The sequence below is a fragment of the Sesamum indicum genome, linkage group LG1 (genome assembly GCF_026168435.1).
Source record: "Sesamum indicum cultivar Baizhima isolate 11 linkage group LG1, ASM2616843v1, whole genome shotgun sequence".
Classification (NCBI taxonomy): Eukaryota; Viridiplantae; Streptophyta; class Magnoliopsida; order Lamiales; family Pedaliaceae; genus Sesamum; species Sesamum indicum.
The window spans coordinates 12,293,667-12,313,145 of NC_142657.1; the positions used below are offsets into that span (position 1 = coordinate 12,293,667).

A 19,479-nucleotide genomic window follows, 5' to 3' on the forward strand; every position below is an offset into this window, starting at 1 on the left:
TTGGGAATGAGCAGAATAGCAAATGCAATACAACAATCTGAAAAAAGTCGGCAATCAGCAGACTAGTAGATGCAATACAACAATCCGAATAGTAAATGCAATTTTGCTTATATCATCCAAGTAGCTAGTAAGAGTGGTACTCAATAAGTAGCGAATATCACACTTCTACTCTCACACAACACAATTACTTAACCTCACTAAACAAGTTCTCGACCCTGACAACAGATTTCCTAGCTTCATGTAACCTAATATCATATCATAAATTAGTAGAAACATCCAGGAGCGGCTGAATTCCATGTTTAGATGCTTGGTCATCCTCTTGCTCACATCTACAAGAAGTAAGATAGTTGTTCCTTCTTCCTTGAACCACCTTCCCCATATAGGTCATTCCATTGCTTTAACTCACCCATTATGGAACCTTCAGCAGCAAAGCTAGCTGCAACCTGTTCCAATATATTTGAAGCCCAGCTTAATAACGTTAAACACCATTAGAGCATATCAACGAACTTCATCACAACTCAACTGCCCATTTGGTTTGGGAGGTGCAAAACTCAGATGATATTCAAGCGCATAGAGAAGCCGATGTCATGTTAATAATAATTCAAAATCCTTGAAAAACAAACAAAAACATCGTAAAATTTTTATTTTATCACACAGTTGTGTTTCATTGGTCGAGTGTTGCGGGAAATTATCAAAGATGTTTTAAAGTTCAGCACATCACTAAAGGCTGGACATTCTGACAACATAGACATAAAGTTGATGATGGCCGTTGTCAATAATACCATCATGAGAGTATGATGGCTAGTGCAATAGAGATTCATTTGGTTGTAACCCCAGAATAAACCTTATTAAGCACCAATTGATGATTTTAATTTAAAGAGCTTACTACCCAATTTGGTAAGGGCAAAAACAAAATAATTGTCACCTGCTTTTTGGCTTCCTTAAAATCTTCCATGTTCAATGGCCTGATAGTGATTACCCTTTCCTTCTTATCTGAATCGTCTTTAGACTCCTGCCCTTCCTTTGCTTTGTGCTTCTTTTCCTGGCAAAAAAGAGGGCATAAATTGGACAAAGTTCACATGAAATTGTGAAATGTGTTTTAAAAAAAAACTTTACAATAAGAATAATATTTACTTGATCTTTTAGTCTCTCTTGCTGTATTAACTCTCGAACTGGCCGGTAAGCAGCAGTTATGCACAAGTTCTATTCATAAATACTCTGTCAGCACCGAGATGACGTAATTCAACTATATAAAAAAGTTGAGAGAATAAGAGAAACCTTTAAATCGCTTCCACTATACCCTTCCGTCAGTGCTGCGAGCTCCATGAAATCTAATTCTTCAACTTTCTCTTTGGACACTAGCGTCCTTAAGATCTTCTCTCTGTTCTCCACAGATGGTAAGCCAACCATTATTCTGTATTAATCAAATGAGAATACTGGTCATTATTCATCTGAAAGTACCAAAATGTAATGCAAGAAAGCTGGCACTGAAATGGACATAGTCTTAAAACACCATCGTCAAACATTTACACAGTACTCGACATGTTGAAGAAAAGCTCAAAACTGGGACTAACTGAAATAGCAACCTGAGCCATTTCCTCTAACTGAGCCAAATTGCTTGTGCCTAACTTCATACTGAAATAAGTCGTGAGTTACCTTCTCTCAAAGCGCCTGATTATTGCTTCATCAAGATCAAACGGCCTATTTGTTGCTGCAAGAACCAGTATTCTTTCACCAGGTTTCGAGAGTAGCCCGTCCCAATGAGTCATGAATTCATTCTTTATCTTCCGCATGGCCTCATGCTCGCCAGCTCTATTCCGCTGCCCAAGCATGCTATCGACTTCATCCACAAATATTATGGTAGGGGCGACCTTAGCTGCTAGAGTGAACAAGGCACGCACATTCTTCTCATCTTCACCAAACCACTTAGAAGTAACAGTAGACATTGAAACATTAATGAAGCTCGCTCCTGCTTCATTAGCTATAGCCTTGGCCAGCATAGTCTTCCCGGTACCAGGAGGCCCAAAAAGCAGTATTCCTCTGCATGGTTTCAAAAGGCCACCTTCAAAAAGGTCTGGTCTTCTAAGCGGTAGCATCACTAGTTCTTGAAGAGATTCCTTAATCTCATCCAAGGCACCTATATCTGCAAATGTGACACCAATTTCGTTTGCTGGTATGACTTCTGGCCGTATACGCTTTTCAAATTCATTGTCTGGAGGGATATCCTGATGCAATTAAAAAAGAGAGCGCGCTTTATGAACAGAGAAAACAAGAAGGTAATGGAAAGTCGCAGAGTGATGCAAACAAAAAGATAACTTGCAACACCATTAGCAGCTCCAAGAAAAGCCCCATTAGGAAATTGGAATCGCATATGATTACTTACAGTTGTTTTTGAAGCTGTGGAATCTTCGCTCTTGCTTTCAGATCCAGTGGTTTCGGGTTTTCCTTCAGGCCTTGACCTCACAGCATCTCCGTCTAGTGTTCCCTATTAGTTATGTCATATGATCTCATCAATGTGTTCTATCTATATATGTAGTGTTTAAATTCAGAAAAACCTACCTTCGGCATTTCAGCTCGGGCTTCAAGTTTTAAGGTGTCCTTTCCAGAAGATTTACCTTCCTGAAATATACTCAACCCATGGGACAAGCTAATTCGAACAAGGGAATAAGTCAGCATATTTTTATAGGATAGACCTTTATGATACAACATAATTAGGGGGCATAAACCCACCTCGCAGATGATATCACAAGCTTCCCATTTCTGTAGTCAGGTTCCTTTGTATTCGTCAGATGGTAGGAGATAGCTGATACCACAATTTCTTCTATGTAGTTGCTAAGAACAATTGTATCTGCCAAACAGATTGAACCAAGATCATCGCAATCAAGGTCATTAGCAGCAAGTACCTCAATTATATGATTTCTGTTATCCTGATATTGAATCATTTTCATATCCTCTTCCAGCTGAGACTTCCAGCTAACAAGATGTTTGTCATCATCTGGGGGTCTTATTTCAATGTTATAAGGGAATACAGAAGAAATCTTCTCATCTACTAGTCTGTAATCATTTTCAGGGTCAACAATCCTTGAACCAAGGATCAGTACGGATCCGGACAATCTCTTCAACATTTTCTGGAACATGATATACACTCTCTCAGATCTGCAGAGGAGCTTATCGACGTCCCTAAGATAAAGTATAATTGGACTGATTTTTGCTACTTTGTCAAGAACCTGTTATCATCGATACTAAAACCGTCAAGAGAGAATCTTCAAAAGTCAATAGCAGGATACATCAATGAATCTATACCTTGTAAAGTGTCTGTATAAAAAGCTTATCATCAAAACACCAGCTGCTTGTGCGCATAACTGGAGCTGAAAAGTTGAGATCTAAGATTAAGAAAGGGGAAAAGGAAAAAAGAAAGCCAGCAGGAAACTGTCTTATGAAACAACACAGCAACCAGCAAGAAGCAGATTTCAAACTGCATAACTCTTATTCTTCCAAGCTTGATTTTGGCGATTGCCCATGTAAAGATGGGGATAGCACAACACAACTTAAAACTTTCTTCGAGCTTAATTATTTTAACATCAAGCGGTAAGTAGCATCGCAAAAATGAAGTTCTATTAATTGGAGAAAAAACATCCACATAAGAATAATATTAAGTGATCCTCCTTAACTCTTAACTGAATCAAGAAATGCCATAGTTGGATGCTGTCATGACTATGTGCAAAAAAACGCTTATGGTTTCTTAAATGTGCATGCTTGACAAAATCTCTAATTGTCTTTGGGTTCGTCTTATAGTTGAAATAGAGTTAAAATACCTTACAACTTGGTTCTCGGTTTCCAGCGATCAATTTCTTTTAGCATAACAGAAGTAATCACTTAAAAATCCTAATAAAAATGGCATGTACCTTAATCTGATCGGATATGTAAATAAGGTCTGCCTAGAAACTTCCTTGAAAAACCTTCCACATCATCTTATATCTAAAATACATATATACTATGTACCTTTCCATAAGTTTGATAACTTTCTATTGATGCTTATTAAATGAAATTAAATATCACATACAATTCTTTCTTCTAGAATTGTATATCCATATCCTGATTTTTTAGAAGTATCTCAAGTTTAACGCTAATAATTGCCCTACTTGGGATGCATAAATACACAAAAGAAGTGTGTATGCAACTAGTGGATATACAAACGCAAAGAACCAAGTTCAATTAAGTTCACTTTGATTCAAAAACCTGAAGTTGCAGGTGTACTCATTGAAGCAAGATTATTGATGTTTGCTGCAGATGCATTTCTCCGCAGTTTTGCAGGATTAGAGCCTTCCTGCCCACTGCAAATATTGAAGCATGCCGTAATTGCAACATATATAAAGCTACTAACAACCAACAAGCAGATATGTAGAGAAATTCCATCACACACCTTGATATAAGATCAATTCCACTGCTTTGCCTACGTAACGTACCTACAATAGAAGATAAGCATATGTGAACAATGGAAGAACTATAACCATAGGGCATCCACCAAAAGACCGGGGGGTTTTGGGGGGGGGGGGGTTATAAGCAACATGAAAGCAGCAAAGCATGCTCTACTTTGTCCAGCAATAGCTTCTAGGTACTCTTTTATCCAGAACTACATAAGGGCTAATATACCAAGAATCTGGATCATATTAAACTAGGACTTGTAACCAGTTGACCACATGCTTACCAGACGTAGATAATTATTCCCAAGAGACAAACATATTAACTTTAAACAAACAGATGCTGGAACAGGACCCATTATGAAATACTAGATAAACAGAATCTATCACCATGTTTACTTGCACTTGAAACAGGCACAGACATGAAAAAAAAAGAAACAGAGAAAAAGATGTTTCTGTCGCAAGATAAAGAAAAGGTTTTCGATTGTAAATAATTTAGCCATGTACGATGGAGTAATTCCATTGCCGTGCTCTACAGAATCATAATTTCCCACTCCTTTGACATATCATAATAAATATAATGGAATTTTCCGCGGACAGCACCCTAACCAATATAGGGACATATGAACTCCTTGGTAGTCAGTGACAGTACAAGATACATCCTTCTAGTAAAGTATTTGCTGCATATGCAACATACTTATTCCACATAAAATAAAACCAAGTCATCAACAAGAATTCATAAACGATCGCCATAGTCTTTCTAAAAGACACTGGAGGTTCCTCTGACCGATTCAAGGGCATTTGAAGAGTGAGTAGCCAGCTACAACACGACGATATATTGTCTACCATAGACGTGCATCTGCTACCTATCAAATCCTAATTCCATGTAGAATACTTGGTCAGATGACTAGATTCATAAGCTAATTGGTGAACAATACTTTCCTTAACCAAGAATTGTCATTATAAATCAGATGAAAATAACCTACTATCTAGGCTGATGCAGAACTACCATTTCTTGCATCCGGACTTCTATGTTGTGTAGTAGAATAGTCATTTCGAAGTGAAACATTCAAAAGACTAAAATAATGAGAACAGCTTAATTTCATAAATTTTGAATATTAACATGATGAAGACAAAGTTAAAGATTAGATTCAATTATGTGCTCGAGCCAAACGATAATCATTCATCAATTCATACCTTTAATTTCGTCCTTAGGCTGAAGCATTGAAAACGATCCTAGTAACCCAGACATTCGGCTCAATGTTGTTTCAGATATGGACCTTTTAAAACACTAATAAAGATATGTCAGCATCATAACAAAATACCACAAATATTTGCTCACTTTGTGAATTGCACATTGCGCGGGCAATGGTAATAATAGCTGGTGAACTTACAGTTTCTTTGGGACACCCATACTTGCTCTGAATCTGTTTAAAACCAACCACTCAAAGACTTAGTAGAATAAGTATATGTAAAACAATCCCCTGCTTTAGCAAGTCGGCAGGAATAATGAAATTACATCTGGAATCACCTTCAAAGAAAAATCTGTTACATCTAGCAATAACAACTTGGCTTCAAAATAATGAGCTAAAGCCTTGGCGAGCATTTGCTGATACATTTCTGGAAAACAAGAAACAGAACAATCACATACAGCTCATATTATGCACAGAAAAGAGAAAACCCAATGCAAACCAGACAAACATATCAAAATGAGCAACCTAAGCAACTTACCCGTGGGACCAGAGAGCAAAATTGTTCGACTTGCAGGGGATAGATTCCGTGTATGCTTACTGAAATCAGCTTTCTTCAAATGGACAAAAGCAGCACTTGTTAACAAGACCCTTGTCTGTTCACTGTCATTTAGATGTAGAAAAAAGGCATCAGCATAAACACTCTACAACTTTATTCTTTTCTTTGAATAAGGAAAGTTATTCATCGTTTGGTAATTAACCCTGTAACAGGAAAGACAACATGTTCAACCAACAGTTAGATAGATCCAGTATTAGAATGCAAAATAAGAAACCACATCTTTCATGATAACAACCCAAAGAGTACAACATTAAGAAATTCCATTGTTTTACATAAAATATATAAAATTGTTACATTGCACTACATATTAATCTTTTTGCTGCAGATCCAATCAAATAGTCATCAAAGTCAAAATCGCAGAAGCTGCTTCAGGTAGCTTAACCATTCAACTAACAGCTTGGTCAAGGAAACCTGCATACTGCTAGAAAGCAAAACACTGGACTTCTATGATACTTCATGACCAAGCAGGCCATGCTCATACATAATCATGTGGAATAAACACATATGCAAAGAATCAGCAGATGATACTTTTAAGTAGACAACAGAATATGCAACACTGGCTAGCTAATTATTTGAGATACTCTTTCAGCATTTTGTTTCTGACATGATGTAAGAAAGTTATTAGAAGTTCTACAACAATTTTGGAATAATCGACAAACTTATCAGAATTATTTGATTTCTATTCCTGCAAACCAACAATGAAATAAACGAGCTGAGGTACACAGGTCGAGAAAAAAAATTAACGTGAAACGTGCTCATGATTGTTTAAGTATGTTCTGCAGAAGGCACAGTACTTTACTACTACTGGAGAAGGAATTCTCTCCCCCATAAATTTACCTCAGATAGTAGGGGAACTGATCGAAGGTGGCATTGGTGTCCCTTCCATTGACGATGAGACTTAACATCTCCTGTTCCATAGTCTGCGGCGAAACGCCGCTCGGTATAGAAGCGCCAGCCCATTTTCCGACCGTTTGGCCAGACGCCAACCCAAGGCCAACTCCTACTCCTATGCCCACACCCAATGCCGACATCAACATATGCTTCGACTCCATTTCTTATCAACACTCGCACACTCTCCAAAAGATTTCAACGAATAAATTACAACCAACCAGGAAATCCCGTCTGCCTCTTTGTTATGGAGCATGCACAAATTTAGAAACAGGCTAAAAATGAAAAACACGCGAAACAATATCTGATCTGAAAGCCGCAAAACTTTCCAATAACTATATGGGTAAAACTCTAAAGGATTACCAACTTATATATATTCTTACTTATTGAATTAAATTAACTCCTTATTTTTCAAAACCAGGCGATAGGAAACGAACACAAAAAGGAAAAGGAAAAACAAAATGAGAGCGAAGCGTTCTTTTATTGATTCAGACGGCGGCCCCGGTGGCGGAATCGTTAAAGTGGCGGCGGTGGTGGCGGTGGAGGGCGGTTAGTTCTTTGCAGAGCATCATAGAGGCGGTTCCTTCCCGCTATATCAGGCCTGAGAGTTTAAAAGAAGAGGAGGACGTGGGCCCCATCTTAACTGCGCCTCGCGTGGGAAATAGACGGCTAGGATTGGCGTGGGGCAAAACACTGGCGTCGTCGGATTCGCGAGGGGGTATGCATCAAAATAATGCGGTCTGGTGCGCCGAGAAGCACAACCAATCAGGTATAAGATGGCAGAGATAGAAATTACCTGAAGTACCCCTGGGGTATGATAAATGACGAGTATGCCCCTTATCTCTTAGAAACATTGCAGTTTGGGAGTTCGGACAGAAGTATCTCTATTTTTGGGAAAGTGTTGGATGGAACATCGTAATTTGGGAGCACACAATACCGTCAGTAGATCCGCACCCTACTCTCTCTCTCCCACAACTTTCCATTTCCAAATCTCTCTACCGTATACTTCAAGTCTGCAATATATCTTATCTTACAATATACACACACCACTGTTTTAAATACATATGTATACTGTAGTTTAAATTGTATTTATCTAATTAAATAAATAAAAGATTTAAATATATGTCGAAATTGATTAAAATACATTAATTTTAAACCTACATCTATATCTATACTAATATAAAAAAAATAAATAATTATAGCATTCTTTTCTTGAATTTGGTGTAATTATATGTACATCTCATGTTATTTCAAAAATTATATCTGGAATCCCTAAGGTTTTCTTTCGTCAAATAAATAAGTTCGTCCGCTAGTTAAAATTCACTGAATTCGTTGATATTGACCCAAAAATTGGATAAAACTTCATATTTACCCTTGATTGGCTTATTTATAACTTATTGCAAGTCAAATAAATTTTTTATCGATCAAACTACTCCTATACATCTTCACACGTTAATTCATGTGGGATATATATCTAGTTTAATCAGAAAAAAAAAAAAAATTTAACCTGCAGTAAGTCAGTAAAAAGTCGATCAAAAGATATAATGATTTTTATTTAGTTTTGATGCGTATCAGAAATTTGGTAACACCACAAGGGTCAAAGGATCTTCAAGAAAATCCTAAGATTATCGATAGACTAGCCCTGCAAAACAGAGGTTAGCACTCTGATACTTAAGTCGATAACGGTTTAAGAAAAAATAAAAGCAAAAACTTGAAATAAAGTGAGAATAATGGTGAAATATGATGTGAGAGATAAATATTCATGGAGTGCAAAATATAGGCTTGAAATATGCTAAAAATCGAGAGAGAATAGTGCAAAAAAGAGAAAGTTTGAGGATGATTGTGATGTTATTTGATGTTACCAAAAATTTGCACAAGACCTCTATTTATAGGCATGTATAGAGTTAGATACGAAGTCAAATACCGAGTTCCATGAGCCATTGAAAAGCTATTTGAATTGGTTATCATACGCAACAAACTGTTGGTGATTTGGATAAGTGTTGACTCAAATACATGAGCTAGATAAAATCTTGTCAGACCTGCCTATTTTCCCGAAAATTAGTTACTCATAAATTTTTCAGCTCATTTATGCTTGATTTACCTAGAACCGCCTTGAAATATTCTAGGGGGACGTGAACAAATATATTGGCAAGTTATATGACGAGTCTTTCCAGCTGTATGATAACGTGTTTAGCTTAAATGAACTTATTTCTTGGCCTTACCAGTTCAGTAAAGTAGCAGATAAACCTGTGAGTCTTGGTTCCCTACTGGTGGACGTTGTTTGTCCTGCTGATGGATTCTTATCCATCCTGTTGATGAGCCAGTTGGGCTCTTATACTTAGCTTATTGGCTTGGCCCAATAATTTTAGGGGGTATCAAGTCTTTTTATTAATATCAATCAAACCTCAGGGGAGGGCGGTGTAATTTTTCATGAAAAGAACTCTTCACTCACAAAAGTCACTTTGTGACACTACCATAGCAATTTTTTTGTTGTGTAGGTAATACTTTTAAGTTTTTTTTTTTTTCTTTTGAAACGTGATGTGTTGATTTATATATTTTATTTTTATTTGTAATACTAGCCTCCACCGCACATGATCCATACAAGTATATTAAAAAAGAATCATAGGGTGAGATGAAAAGAAGAAAGATATTTGTCAAAAAGAAACAAATATGGTAAGAGGATGAGAAAATAAAATATGAGAAGAAACAAAAGTGGAGTATCGTAAGAGAGAAAAAATAAGTTGTGAATGTACGTTTAATAAAAAAAATATTGAAATCACTATTGTAATCAAATTTTTTTGAAGGGATGGATTTAATTAATTTGAATATTCAAAAGTTTGTATGTTAATAGAGTTAATTTTTTTGTAATAGTATAGTGTAAATACTTTAAAATATAAAAAAATATTTGTCATATGTATATAAAAACAACATACCACAACGGCTATTATCCTTAAATATTTGATCAATATAATTACTCATTTATTTTAAATAGTTGATATCATCTTTTAATTATGAATATATATATATATATATATATATATATATCTTTTCACTTTCACTCTTGTAATCACTTGATTCACTTAAATCAATATTAATTTTGTTTTTAAACTATGTCATATCCATCTAATTATATACGCGCACCTAATACATGCCAGTGTGGCTACTGCGTAGAATATAATAGATAGAACAAATTAATTTATTAAGAGATAGTTATATTGTTAAGTGTTTATATATATATATATATATTTGAGGGTATTTTAGTTCATCAATATTATAAAAATAAAGTTAATTATGGGGTTGAGGCTTAATAAATAGTACTAATAATTGAAGCACGGTCAATGTTAATTTAATTTTTTAATTGAATGAAATAAAAATAGATAAAAATGAGTAAATGATCAGATTTTATAAAATAATAACTTTGAATTTACATCAAGAAATCTTTTTTGATATTTAGCCAATGCATATCTTATCTATTTTCTCGCCTTAATAAATAATATAGATATATAGATACATATATAATTAAAACTTTTAGATGTTCTAAAAATCCATATTTTTTTTTTTGGTTGGTTTATATAAAAATAAATTAAGATATATGTATTTTGTAGTGACATGGACAAACATTCAATACATTTTTAGTTGTTCTTCGGAGAACTAGAAAACAACAAGAAACGAGTCAGATTATACTAAATCATGCAAGGAGAAGTGACCAACACACAATGCTATTCCCATTACTAAAGACATTCTGTCCGTAGGCTAAATTTATACAAAATGCAGTCACTGCCTTACGTTTGGATAAGACACTGTCTACAGCTTCAACTGATTTACAATTTGCACAATCTAATTCAATATTACAACCAATATATTGCAGTCTCTGTAAATCTCTGTGTTTCCAGTTTACTACTAATGCTCTTAACAAGAAAAAAGAATTTCATCTCATTAAATCCAAGAATACGAAGCCGTTCCACAGGCTGTGCAGGAGCATCGATGGCAATAGGTTCCTTGACCTTGCACACGATACCCCCATCACAACCCCAAGAAGAATCAGTGGTAACATCCTCTGTACATTAAAATGCGCCAAAGCAAAGGCAACTGAACTGACTAAGACCGAGCACCAGACGGGCATGTATTTAGTCAAAGACGGCAGAAGGAAACCTCGGAAGACTATTTCCTCCCACAAAGGAGCACATACTACAAGTACTAAAGCATAAAGTGCCATTGCAATTGGATCACGTGCCATTATCGACTGCTCTACGCTGGAGAGAGTGAAAGGAGTTGATTGTAGAACAGGTAAGAGGTTGAGGTTGAACTGTGAGAGGCGGTTGACCAGTGGAAACATCAAGCACCCGAGAAAAACATCAAAGATCCACTTCCCTCTTAGACTAAATCTAAACCATTCTGATGGAAGGGGACGGAATCGAGACAAACAGCAATGAAGAATCAAAATTCCTGCAAGGCCTTCAGTTACATCTGTGAGAAGGCTGAACAGAGCCTGCCCTCTAAAAGTTAGTGAGTCCTTGCTGATGCCAAGAGTATGGGCTCCAAATGGGATCATCCATGAGCCGACAAACCAGAATGATATAATCCATAGAAGGGTAACCTAAATTACCATAATTTTTCACAAATGATAAAAATCATCAACACCATTTTTTCGTCAGTTGAATCAGTCTAAAGGACGGTACGGTAAATTTCATGGCATTCAACAATGTTGTGTTTTTCAATGGTGACGACCACAGACGAGTCAATGTCCATAGCTTCAGATTGATACATATAAACCATGCAGAGCCTGTTATAGCTTTTCATTTACAGAACAATATTATTTCAGTTATTTATAGCCATAGGAACTCACAGTTATGGAAAAAATCTGAAGAATCAGGAGTAATTACATCGCAGTGAAATAGTAGCCCCAGTGTTTCAAAAGTAATTAAGAAGCAATATTCTTTGAGACTGTTGTGTCTAAAAGAATATAAAAAAGTGAAACAGATTATCAAACAAACAAGAATCACCTTCAAAAGTAACTTATCTCATGAGGGATGATATGTTGTTTATGGCAATGAGTTGCCTTGAGAAAAACAGAGATGAAGCAATAGAACATGCTACAGACTTTTCCAATATGCAACAAACAGTTGCCTACAAAGTATGCATGTTCATAACAGTTCAGGAGACCTCAAAGGGAAAAATATGTAACATTATGTCGATACATACTACTAATCAGGTAGAGAATATAATCTTATGCACCCTCCAAATTAGCCAAGCAACGGATAGAGAATAGGATGATAGCATTTCCTGAAGATGACACAATCACAAACTCCAGGAGAAACTGGTTTTTTAAACTCAGCTTTGCTTCATCATAAAAGGAAATGGACCTTTACCTGTAGTATGGTCTCCGCAGTCCATGGTACAGTCCATGGCTTCCCAATTTCTCCAAAAAATGTATCTAGAACCTGGAAAAGAAATACCATGACCCAACTTATACATTCTATATTTTGATGTTTGTTGATGCACCGTACTTTTACTGAGCAAGTAGAGTATCGGTAATAGCGTTTCACCCTTTTCTATTAAGCCAAGTTTTACTGAATCTTGAAAAGAAATTTCTTTTAAAAAAGACAGCAGATGCTCAATGGAGAATGACTCTTCTTTAGTAATCGGCAGGAATGCTTCATATAAATATCGAGCGAATCGGAAATTTAGAAAGAAAAATTGGATCAAAGACTCGCATGACATGATTTAAGAGCAAATTGCTCAGTAAACAACAGCACATTGGTATTCCACCAATTTCGTTGGACCAATCTTTGCCATTTATATCAAGAATTGGACGATATAGGAAAGTTGATAGTAAATCGACGTATTCTTCTATGATCAACTTCACATGTAAAATTGAATGTAGCGTCAACGTCTGGAAACTGTTACTCTTCTTTTTTGGGTGTGAATGTAATGTATCTACAAGCACCACCGATGAGAGATATGTATCTACATGCTGGTTCACATGTATTCATTAGAACATATAAATAGCCTCCAAGTTTTAGCATGCAACTTCGCTTTAATGCTGTAACATTTCATAATATCTCTTCCAATTCCTTGGTTTGTTTTTTTTTTCTCAATTAAAGAATCCATTCCATTTTTTCACACAATTAGTAGGGAAAATTACAATAATGGTGCTTAAACTACTTTCAACAACTAGACACAGTGACACTTCCATAATTCATCCATGCACCAGTACTATCTTCTAAGCAACAGAAACTTGACCATGTAAGTTCCTACAAACAAACTTCTAATAAAGTAGAAGCTTGTCCCAGAAAACAACTCCATTTGAGCTGTGTTTGTATCCTTTATACAATGAAAAAGGATTATTCAAATGTGCAAGTAACTATGTCCACAGTCACATCAGAACAATGCAAGTACATGCTGCCAATCCTTAATCATCACAATCCAAACTTCAAGAACCAAACAAAGTTAAGGCATTATTACCTCTCTAAGACTCGTAGCCCAGTTTCTTCTTTCAACATTCGGTTTGATTTCTACCTTATCTAACTCATGCAGAATTTCCTCGGCCGACCTCGATTTCGGACTGCCAGATGGAAGTTCTTCATGCCGAAAGCAAGAGATTTTCCACTTCTACAACAAAAATAGAACAGAAGTCAGTCTAAATATCTACGAGAACCCTGTGATACTATTTATACAGATTCGTCACTTCCACTCATTAGCAGAATAGCAGATTATGTTCATTTGGAACCAAGAATTTATCCTCTCCGATTAAAGAAAGTGAAGCATATTCACGGCGATCATCATTCCAGATATTGAAGTTATGATCTCTGGCAAGAGAATCATTTTCTGTCAACAGGAATTGTCAACATGAAACTGAACATGATAATCTTTTGAGTTTAGAGCCCCTAAATCAATTTTTTTTTTCAATTTTTAATTAAGTTCAGCAGCTGATATAATTCTGTTTGTTTTCATATATGTAGTAATTTGTTTGCAAGTAATAATTTTCATATTTAGACTGATGTAAATTCTATTCGTAGTTCTACTCAATCTAAAAATTTAGCTTTAGCATTTGGTACTAATCATTTCCTTCATAAGTGTCCCATTCTTTGTTCCTTATCCTACTAGAAGTCTTTAGTTATACACATACATGTGCAAACCCTTAGCATTCAACAGAATAATTTTATTTGCGAATAGACATTGGTATGTAGAATAATTCATCTGAGAGAAAAGCAATCAGTTTTGTTATCTGTCTGTCAGTCCTCCATGCAAAAATTCTTCGCAGGCATACTCAGGACTAATCATAATTTCTTTCCCTGCATTAGAAAGCCTTATGAAACCCATCAAACCCAGAATGCAACCCCCATATCCAACAGAAATATTCCTATTGTAATGCTGACAACCCGAGAAAGCGATCCAGTTCAATTATCAACCCAGACCTTTGGTCTTTTAGCAATCAAAAACCCAAACAAAAGTTTATCAAGGATATCTAATTTGAACAAGATGCAGACCATAGTTTGTGATAGAAAAAAATTGGATCCTTATGGCTAACAAGTAAAATACAAATCCTATCAATTTTTTTGGGTCCTTATTGCCAAAAGGTGAAAATATTAGAAAAATTCATAATGTAACTTATTCCTATTTTCTTTGTTGGGGCCCTAAAAGGTTGGGTGATTGTGTGGTCGATTTAGCCACATAGATATGAGAATCCACAAGAACAAGATTAAACAGTCTCATCAGCATTGACATATGAATTAGTGAACAAAGAGCAGTATAGAGCATACTCATATTTTTTACCAATCTGACAATCAAGAAACAGAACAAACAGATAAGAGCTCCATCGATGGTGATGCTAGTAAAGGCAAATAATATCAGTCAATAAATTTCTAGAGCTAATATCAATAAGAGAAACATAAGTTCATAAATAAGCATTGAGCATGCACATGTATTTTTGATATGTATGTGATCGAGATGGATTTTAACGGCTATCATCAGTTTACTACTACAAAAACACGTAAGACAAATTCATCCCAATTCAAATTACAAGTGTTTCAACAATTCACCGAAAAAGCACAATGGTTTCACAAGTGCATAAAACCAAGCAAATGACAAATTTCACACATAAATAAGTAAACCCATATAATTAAACAAAACCCACTTCATTTATTACTGTTTTTTTCCATCTCACAGCAATAATCGGTTGAAATCATTCGCACATAACTACATACAAAACATTTCAAAGAATATACAAGAAAAGACTGGACTATTTTTCTGAAAATATTCACCTTGCTTGAGAACCTGTGATGAGCATCGATGACGCGAAAACTTAAAGCAGAAGGAAAAGGTGATGCTGAGGTGAATTTCGAAGCCCTAAATCCAGGGGTTGAAGTTGGAAGGATAGGGCGATGAGGCAGACGGTGAATGCAATTTGAGCCGAGCATCAGACCAACAATAGGCCGGTGATTAAGAGCCCCAAATTTAGGGGTAGATGGAGTGACTGAAATCATGGGCTTTGTGCATTTTGCACAACAAAACCCTAGTTTTTTATTTCAATTTTGCAGTTGCGCGAGCATTTTCTGTTGTTCAAGTTTGACGCTGCATTGACAGTTGAGGAGACAGAGGGGGGGGGGGGGGAGTGGTTTTGTTTGGGAAAAAGACAGGTGATTTCCTACTGCAGTATTTTTCTCTTTTTCTTATTTTTTCTTTTTAAATTTACTAGTGGTCGTGCATATAAAGAATTACAAAAATACACAAAATATAGTGAGCAGATGAAAAATAAAAAAATATGTGGAAGAAAAGAAATGTGAAGTGAAATAAGAAAGAAAAAATAAATTATAATTATGGGTTCATTACAAAATATGAAGTTTGTAAGAAAAAAATAAATATGTAGAATATAAGAAAGAAAAAATTAATTATATTAGGGTCCATTAAAATTATGAAAGTATGTGAAGTCAAAAAATATAGAGAACGTGAGATAGAAAAATGGAGTAGTGGGTTAAGAGAATTTTTTTTAATAATTAAAAAATATAAAATTACTATTATGGACAAAAAAAATTTGAAAGAATAAAATGAATGAAAGGGTAATATAGAACAATTAAAAATTGGTACGATCAATGGGTTTTCTTTTTGCATTTGTAGGCTTACTATTATTAACACACCAATAAGAAATAATTGTTGAAAACAATAGGGATACATTGTGAAAAAATCATAAATAACATAGTTGAGCAATATTTTGAAATCAGTTCACAAGCAAACAATGTTGGAATACAAATCACAAAATACAATTAGATATATTGTTTACAAAATTAAAATAGAAATTTATTTGGATAAGGATCGTATCATTACAATTCTTGTTCTAGTACAAATTGAATCACATAACTAACTTTTTTTTGCTTGAAGAAATTAGACAGTCTGTATGAATTATTCATCGGATAATATGCCACTTTTTAGGTACAGTTTTTCCGACTTTGCACTAAGTCAAAAAATCTCCTCAAAACGAGACTTAGTTTGTCGGAAAACCTAAGTAAATCCAAAAACTTGAAGAGAAGAGAACAACTGTTTTCTTGTGCTCTGCTGAAGTGTATGAAGGGTTAAGAAATATGCTTGGATCTGCCATATGTATAGGGCTCCCAGCCATTAAACCAAAGCCACAAACACCAACCAATAACTAACAATAACCCCCTCCCCCTAGACGTTTCAGGTATCTAGCCAGATAGAGGAGGGAACCGATAAACCAGAGCCACAAACACCAACCAATAACTAACAATAACCCCCTCCCCCTAGACGTTTCAGGTATCTAGCCAGATAGAGGAGGGAACCGACAGTAGGCCTATTATGGGGGTTCCCCATGTTCATTCTAGTTTTTAATAACACTTCAAACTCCAATAAACTTTAGATTTAATATAAGGAGTTCATATTTACATAAACTTTTAATGTGGGACAAGTTAGAGTTATGTCTAACTCCAATAAACTTTACCAAAGCACACAACACGCTTATTTTTCACTATGGGACAACAAGCATTTTGTTCTTCTTTTCAATCAAATCTTGGATTATTATTGGATTGTCATCCAACTGTTAGGTTAAGTTGTTACAAATTAATAATTGATCATGCAAATTACAATACTAATTATACAAAATAAAATGCAATATTAAAAGATTGGATATTGATCAATTTATACCTACTTCAAGCTTTTGTTTTGTAGTAAAAGATGGGAGGACATTTTGGTCTCCTTAACAAATTAATCACACACAGCAAGATGGGTGGGATTATGGATCACTTTGGAGGTGGGATCCATAATCACACATACCATAGTTTGGTAGATCGAACTCTTGTTTTATCACAGAGTCTTATTACATGAACCAAACAACGGACTACGCATGATAGATTGTGTTTACTTGTAGGATTGGGATATCGATGAAATATTGCAAAATATCATAAAAATAGGGATGTAATATAAATATCATATTATATAACATGTTAACTTGCTTGAATATTACGAGGGACCAAACAAATAGTTGAAAAAATTTCAATTTCGTGTAATGAAACAACGTTTTGAAATATAACAATCGAATTAAAAAGAAGAAGAAGAAGAAGCAATAAAAACCACGTTTGGAACAAATAATATATCACGATTAAAAATGCCATTTATGACAGAAAAATTAAATAGTAAACTTACAACGAGAATTGTATCACAGAATTTAACCATATCATATCAGTAGTGAACCAGGTACAAAGTAATTTCTCTTAGAATAAGACGGTTGGAGTTTTTGATTTAGCGCTATACCGAAAAACACTACGAACAAATACTCAGAAGCTTGCTAATGAAACTAAGCTCAAAACCTGGAGAAGATAGGCCGAGAGAGAGAGAGCTAGAGGAAGAGTTGAGAGGTGTTGGTGTGTCAAACAATGAGGAATGGCTAGCTTTTTAATAGGCATGGCCAACCTCTCTACTTAATGCAGCAACATAATGGCATTTTAATTAACCTGAATTGAAGCTTCAAACAAAATCAAAATTGATTTTAAAAAACCAATTGACTTAAATGGGCTTGGGGTCGGGCCGAGGGGAAGTCTCCATAACACTTTAAATACAAATTTAGACTTGAACTTAATATAATGAGTTTATTATACCAATAAATTTTCTATGTGGGATAGAGAAATATGAGTGTATACACTTACTCCCACAACCCCTTATATACTTGTCAAATCCTTCATTTTTCCTATCATTTCCCTATGTGGGACAAATCACTCTTTCTCATTTTCTCAACCTAATGTATGGATTTCTTCATATAATTTTATAAAAATTACAACAATCCCCCACAAATCCATTTGAACTCAAGTTTCTGTGACTTGTTTTCAACAATGATACCTTTCGGTTTAAACTATTGTCTAAGTTATCTAACGTCAGTTATCACTAGGTCAAGTGGAACGAAGCCTTTAATTTGAGCTTATGGGTGTGACAGTGTCTGTCAGTTGCAACAAGCCACCGGCTTTGTGTTGATCTTTAGGGTTGACATTTAGGCCATATGTTCTGATCTTGTTCATGAATGCTCTCAAGCATAACCCATTTCCTTACTTGTCGCTAAACAATTGCATTCACTTAGTTGGGCGTTCCAGGGATGCACTACTTGCATCTCGTCTAAAAGACTTGAACCCATTCAGAGTTAAACTCTTACTATACTTGCGGTACTAGCACCTTTCAGAATTATAGGGGACAGACTCCAGATACAGAGTATCAGTCTATTTTGGTATTCTGACAGACTCTACAACTTGTTAATACCACATTGAACCTTCTTTGTGGGATCTCCACTTAAAAGGTTAGGTTGTCATCGTAGATACATCACTAATGGGTTTTCAGTCCCATCCTCAATCTGGATTTATATACTTGTGACAGATCTAATCTTTTCGTTAAAAGATCAGCTACATTGTCCTTTATTCCCACGAAGTCCATGTCATTACTTTGTCTAACACTAATGCCTTATAGACTTCAGTCTAACTTGGACGTATCTTTTGGTCTTTTGGTTGTATTTACAATTCGTCACCTTTGCAATTGTGGTATGACTATCACAATATACAACAATAGGTGGAAGAAGCTGGCTTACAATGGGAAGTTGTGATAATAACCCAAATAGTCATTCCGCCTTGGTATCAATCTTATCCAACGCACATAACTCGACTTCAAAAGTAGACCGGATTATCAAACTCTGTTTTGCAGACTTTCAAGAGATTGCTCTCCCACCTAAGGTAAAAACATATCCTGAACACCCATTAGAACCGGAGTTTTTGGCTATCCAATTAGCATCACCATATCCCTCAAGAATAGCAGGAATCAACCATAATGTATGACTAGTGACGCCATGCCTTTCAAGTACCTTAGTACCCTA

The 19,479-nt window shown here is 35.4% G+C and overlaps 2 protein-coding genes across 2 annotated transcripts; both read right to left on the reverse strand.

Moving 5' to 3' along the window:
• Positions 1–38: 38 nt before the first annotated feature.
• Positions 39–7,795, reverse strand: DAA1 (P-loop containing nucleoside triphosphate hydrolases superfamily protein). The gene is made up of 16 exons (XM_011075124.3): positions 7,068–7,795; positions 6,153–6,274; positions 5,953–6,041; positions 5,816–5,848; positions 5,619–5,712; positions 4,424–4,466; positions 4,240–4,334; positions 3,304–3,368; positions 2,731–3,227; positions 2,560–2,647; positions 2,384–2,485; positions 1,657–2,225; positions 1,279–1,414; positions 1,135–1,203; positions 926–1,042; positions 39–443 (listed from the first exon to the last, which is right to left on the reverse strand). Exons 1-16 carry the CDS (start codon positions 7,280–7,282, stop codon positions 330–332), a joined length of 2,448 nt encoding a protein of 815 aa, XP_011073426.1. The 5' UTR covers positions 7,283–7,795; the 3' UTR covers positions 39–329.
• Positions 7,796–10,821: 3,026 nt separating this feature from the next.
• LOC105158386 (uncharacterized) lies at positions 10,822–15,723 on the reverse strand. The gene is made up of 4 exons (XM_011075137.3): positions 15,383–15,723; positions 13,584–13,730; positions 12,488–12,559; positions 10,822–11,715 (listed from the first exon to the last, which is right to left on the reverse strand). Exons 1-4 carry the CDS (start codon positions 15,602–15,604, stop codon positions 11,047–11,049), a joined length of 1,110 nt encoding a protein of 369 aa, XP_011073439.1. The 5' UTR covers positions 15,605–15,723; the 3' UTR covers positions 10,822–11,046.
• Between the last annotated feature and the right edge of the window lie 3,756 nt (positions 15,724–19,479).

What these genes read in the sequence shown, in the direction of transcription:
- DAA1 (XM_011075124.3), bottom strand. Translation starts at nt 7,282, where the DNA reads ATGGAGTCGAAGCATATGTTGATGTCGGCATTGGGTGTGGGCATAGGA. An exon ending in TTATACAGACACTTTACAAG is followed by an intron (nt 3,228 to 3,303) that starts GTATAGATTCAT and finishes CGATGATAACAG; the next exon opens with GTTCTTGACAAAGTAGCAAA. An exon ending in CCACAGCTTCAAAAACAACT is followed by an intron (nt 2,226 to 2,383) that starts GTAAGTAATCAT and finishes TAATTGCATCAG; the next exon opens with GATATCCCTCCAGACAATGA.
- LOC105158386 (XM_011075137.3), bottom strand. Translation starts at nt 15,604, where the DNA reads ATGATTTCAGTCACTCCATCTACCCCTAAATTTGGGGCTCTTAATCAC. An exon ending in ATCACAGGTTCTCAAGCAAG is followed by an intron (nt 13,731 to 15,382) that starts GTGAATATTTTC and finishes TTTTTGTTGTAG; the next exon opens with AAGTGGAAAATCTCTTGCTT. An exon ending in GGGCTACGAGTCTTAGAGAG is followed by an intron (nt 12,560 to 13,583) that starts GTAATAATGCCT and finishes TTTCTTTTCCAG; the next exon opens with GTTCTAGATACATTTTTTGG.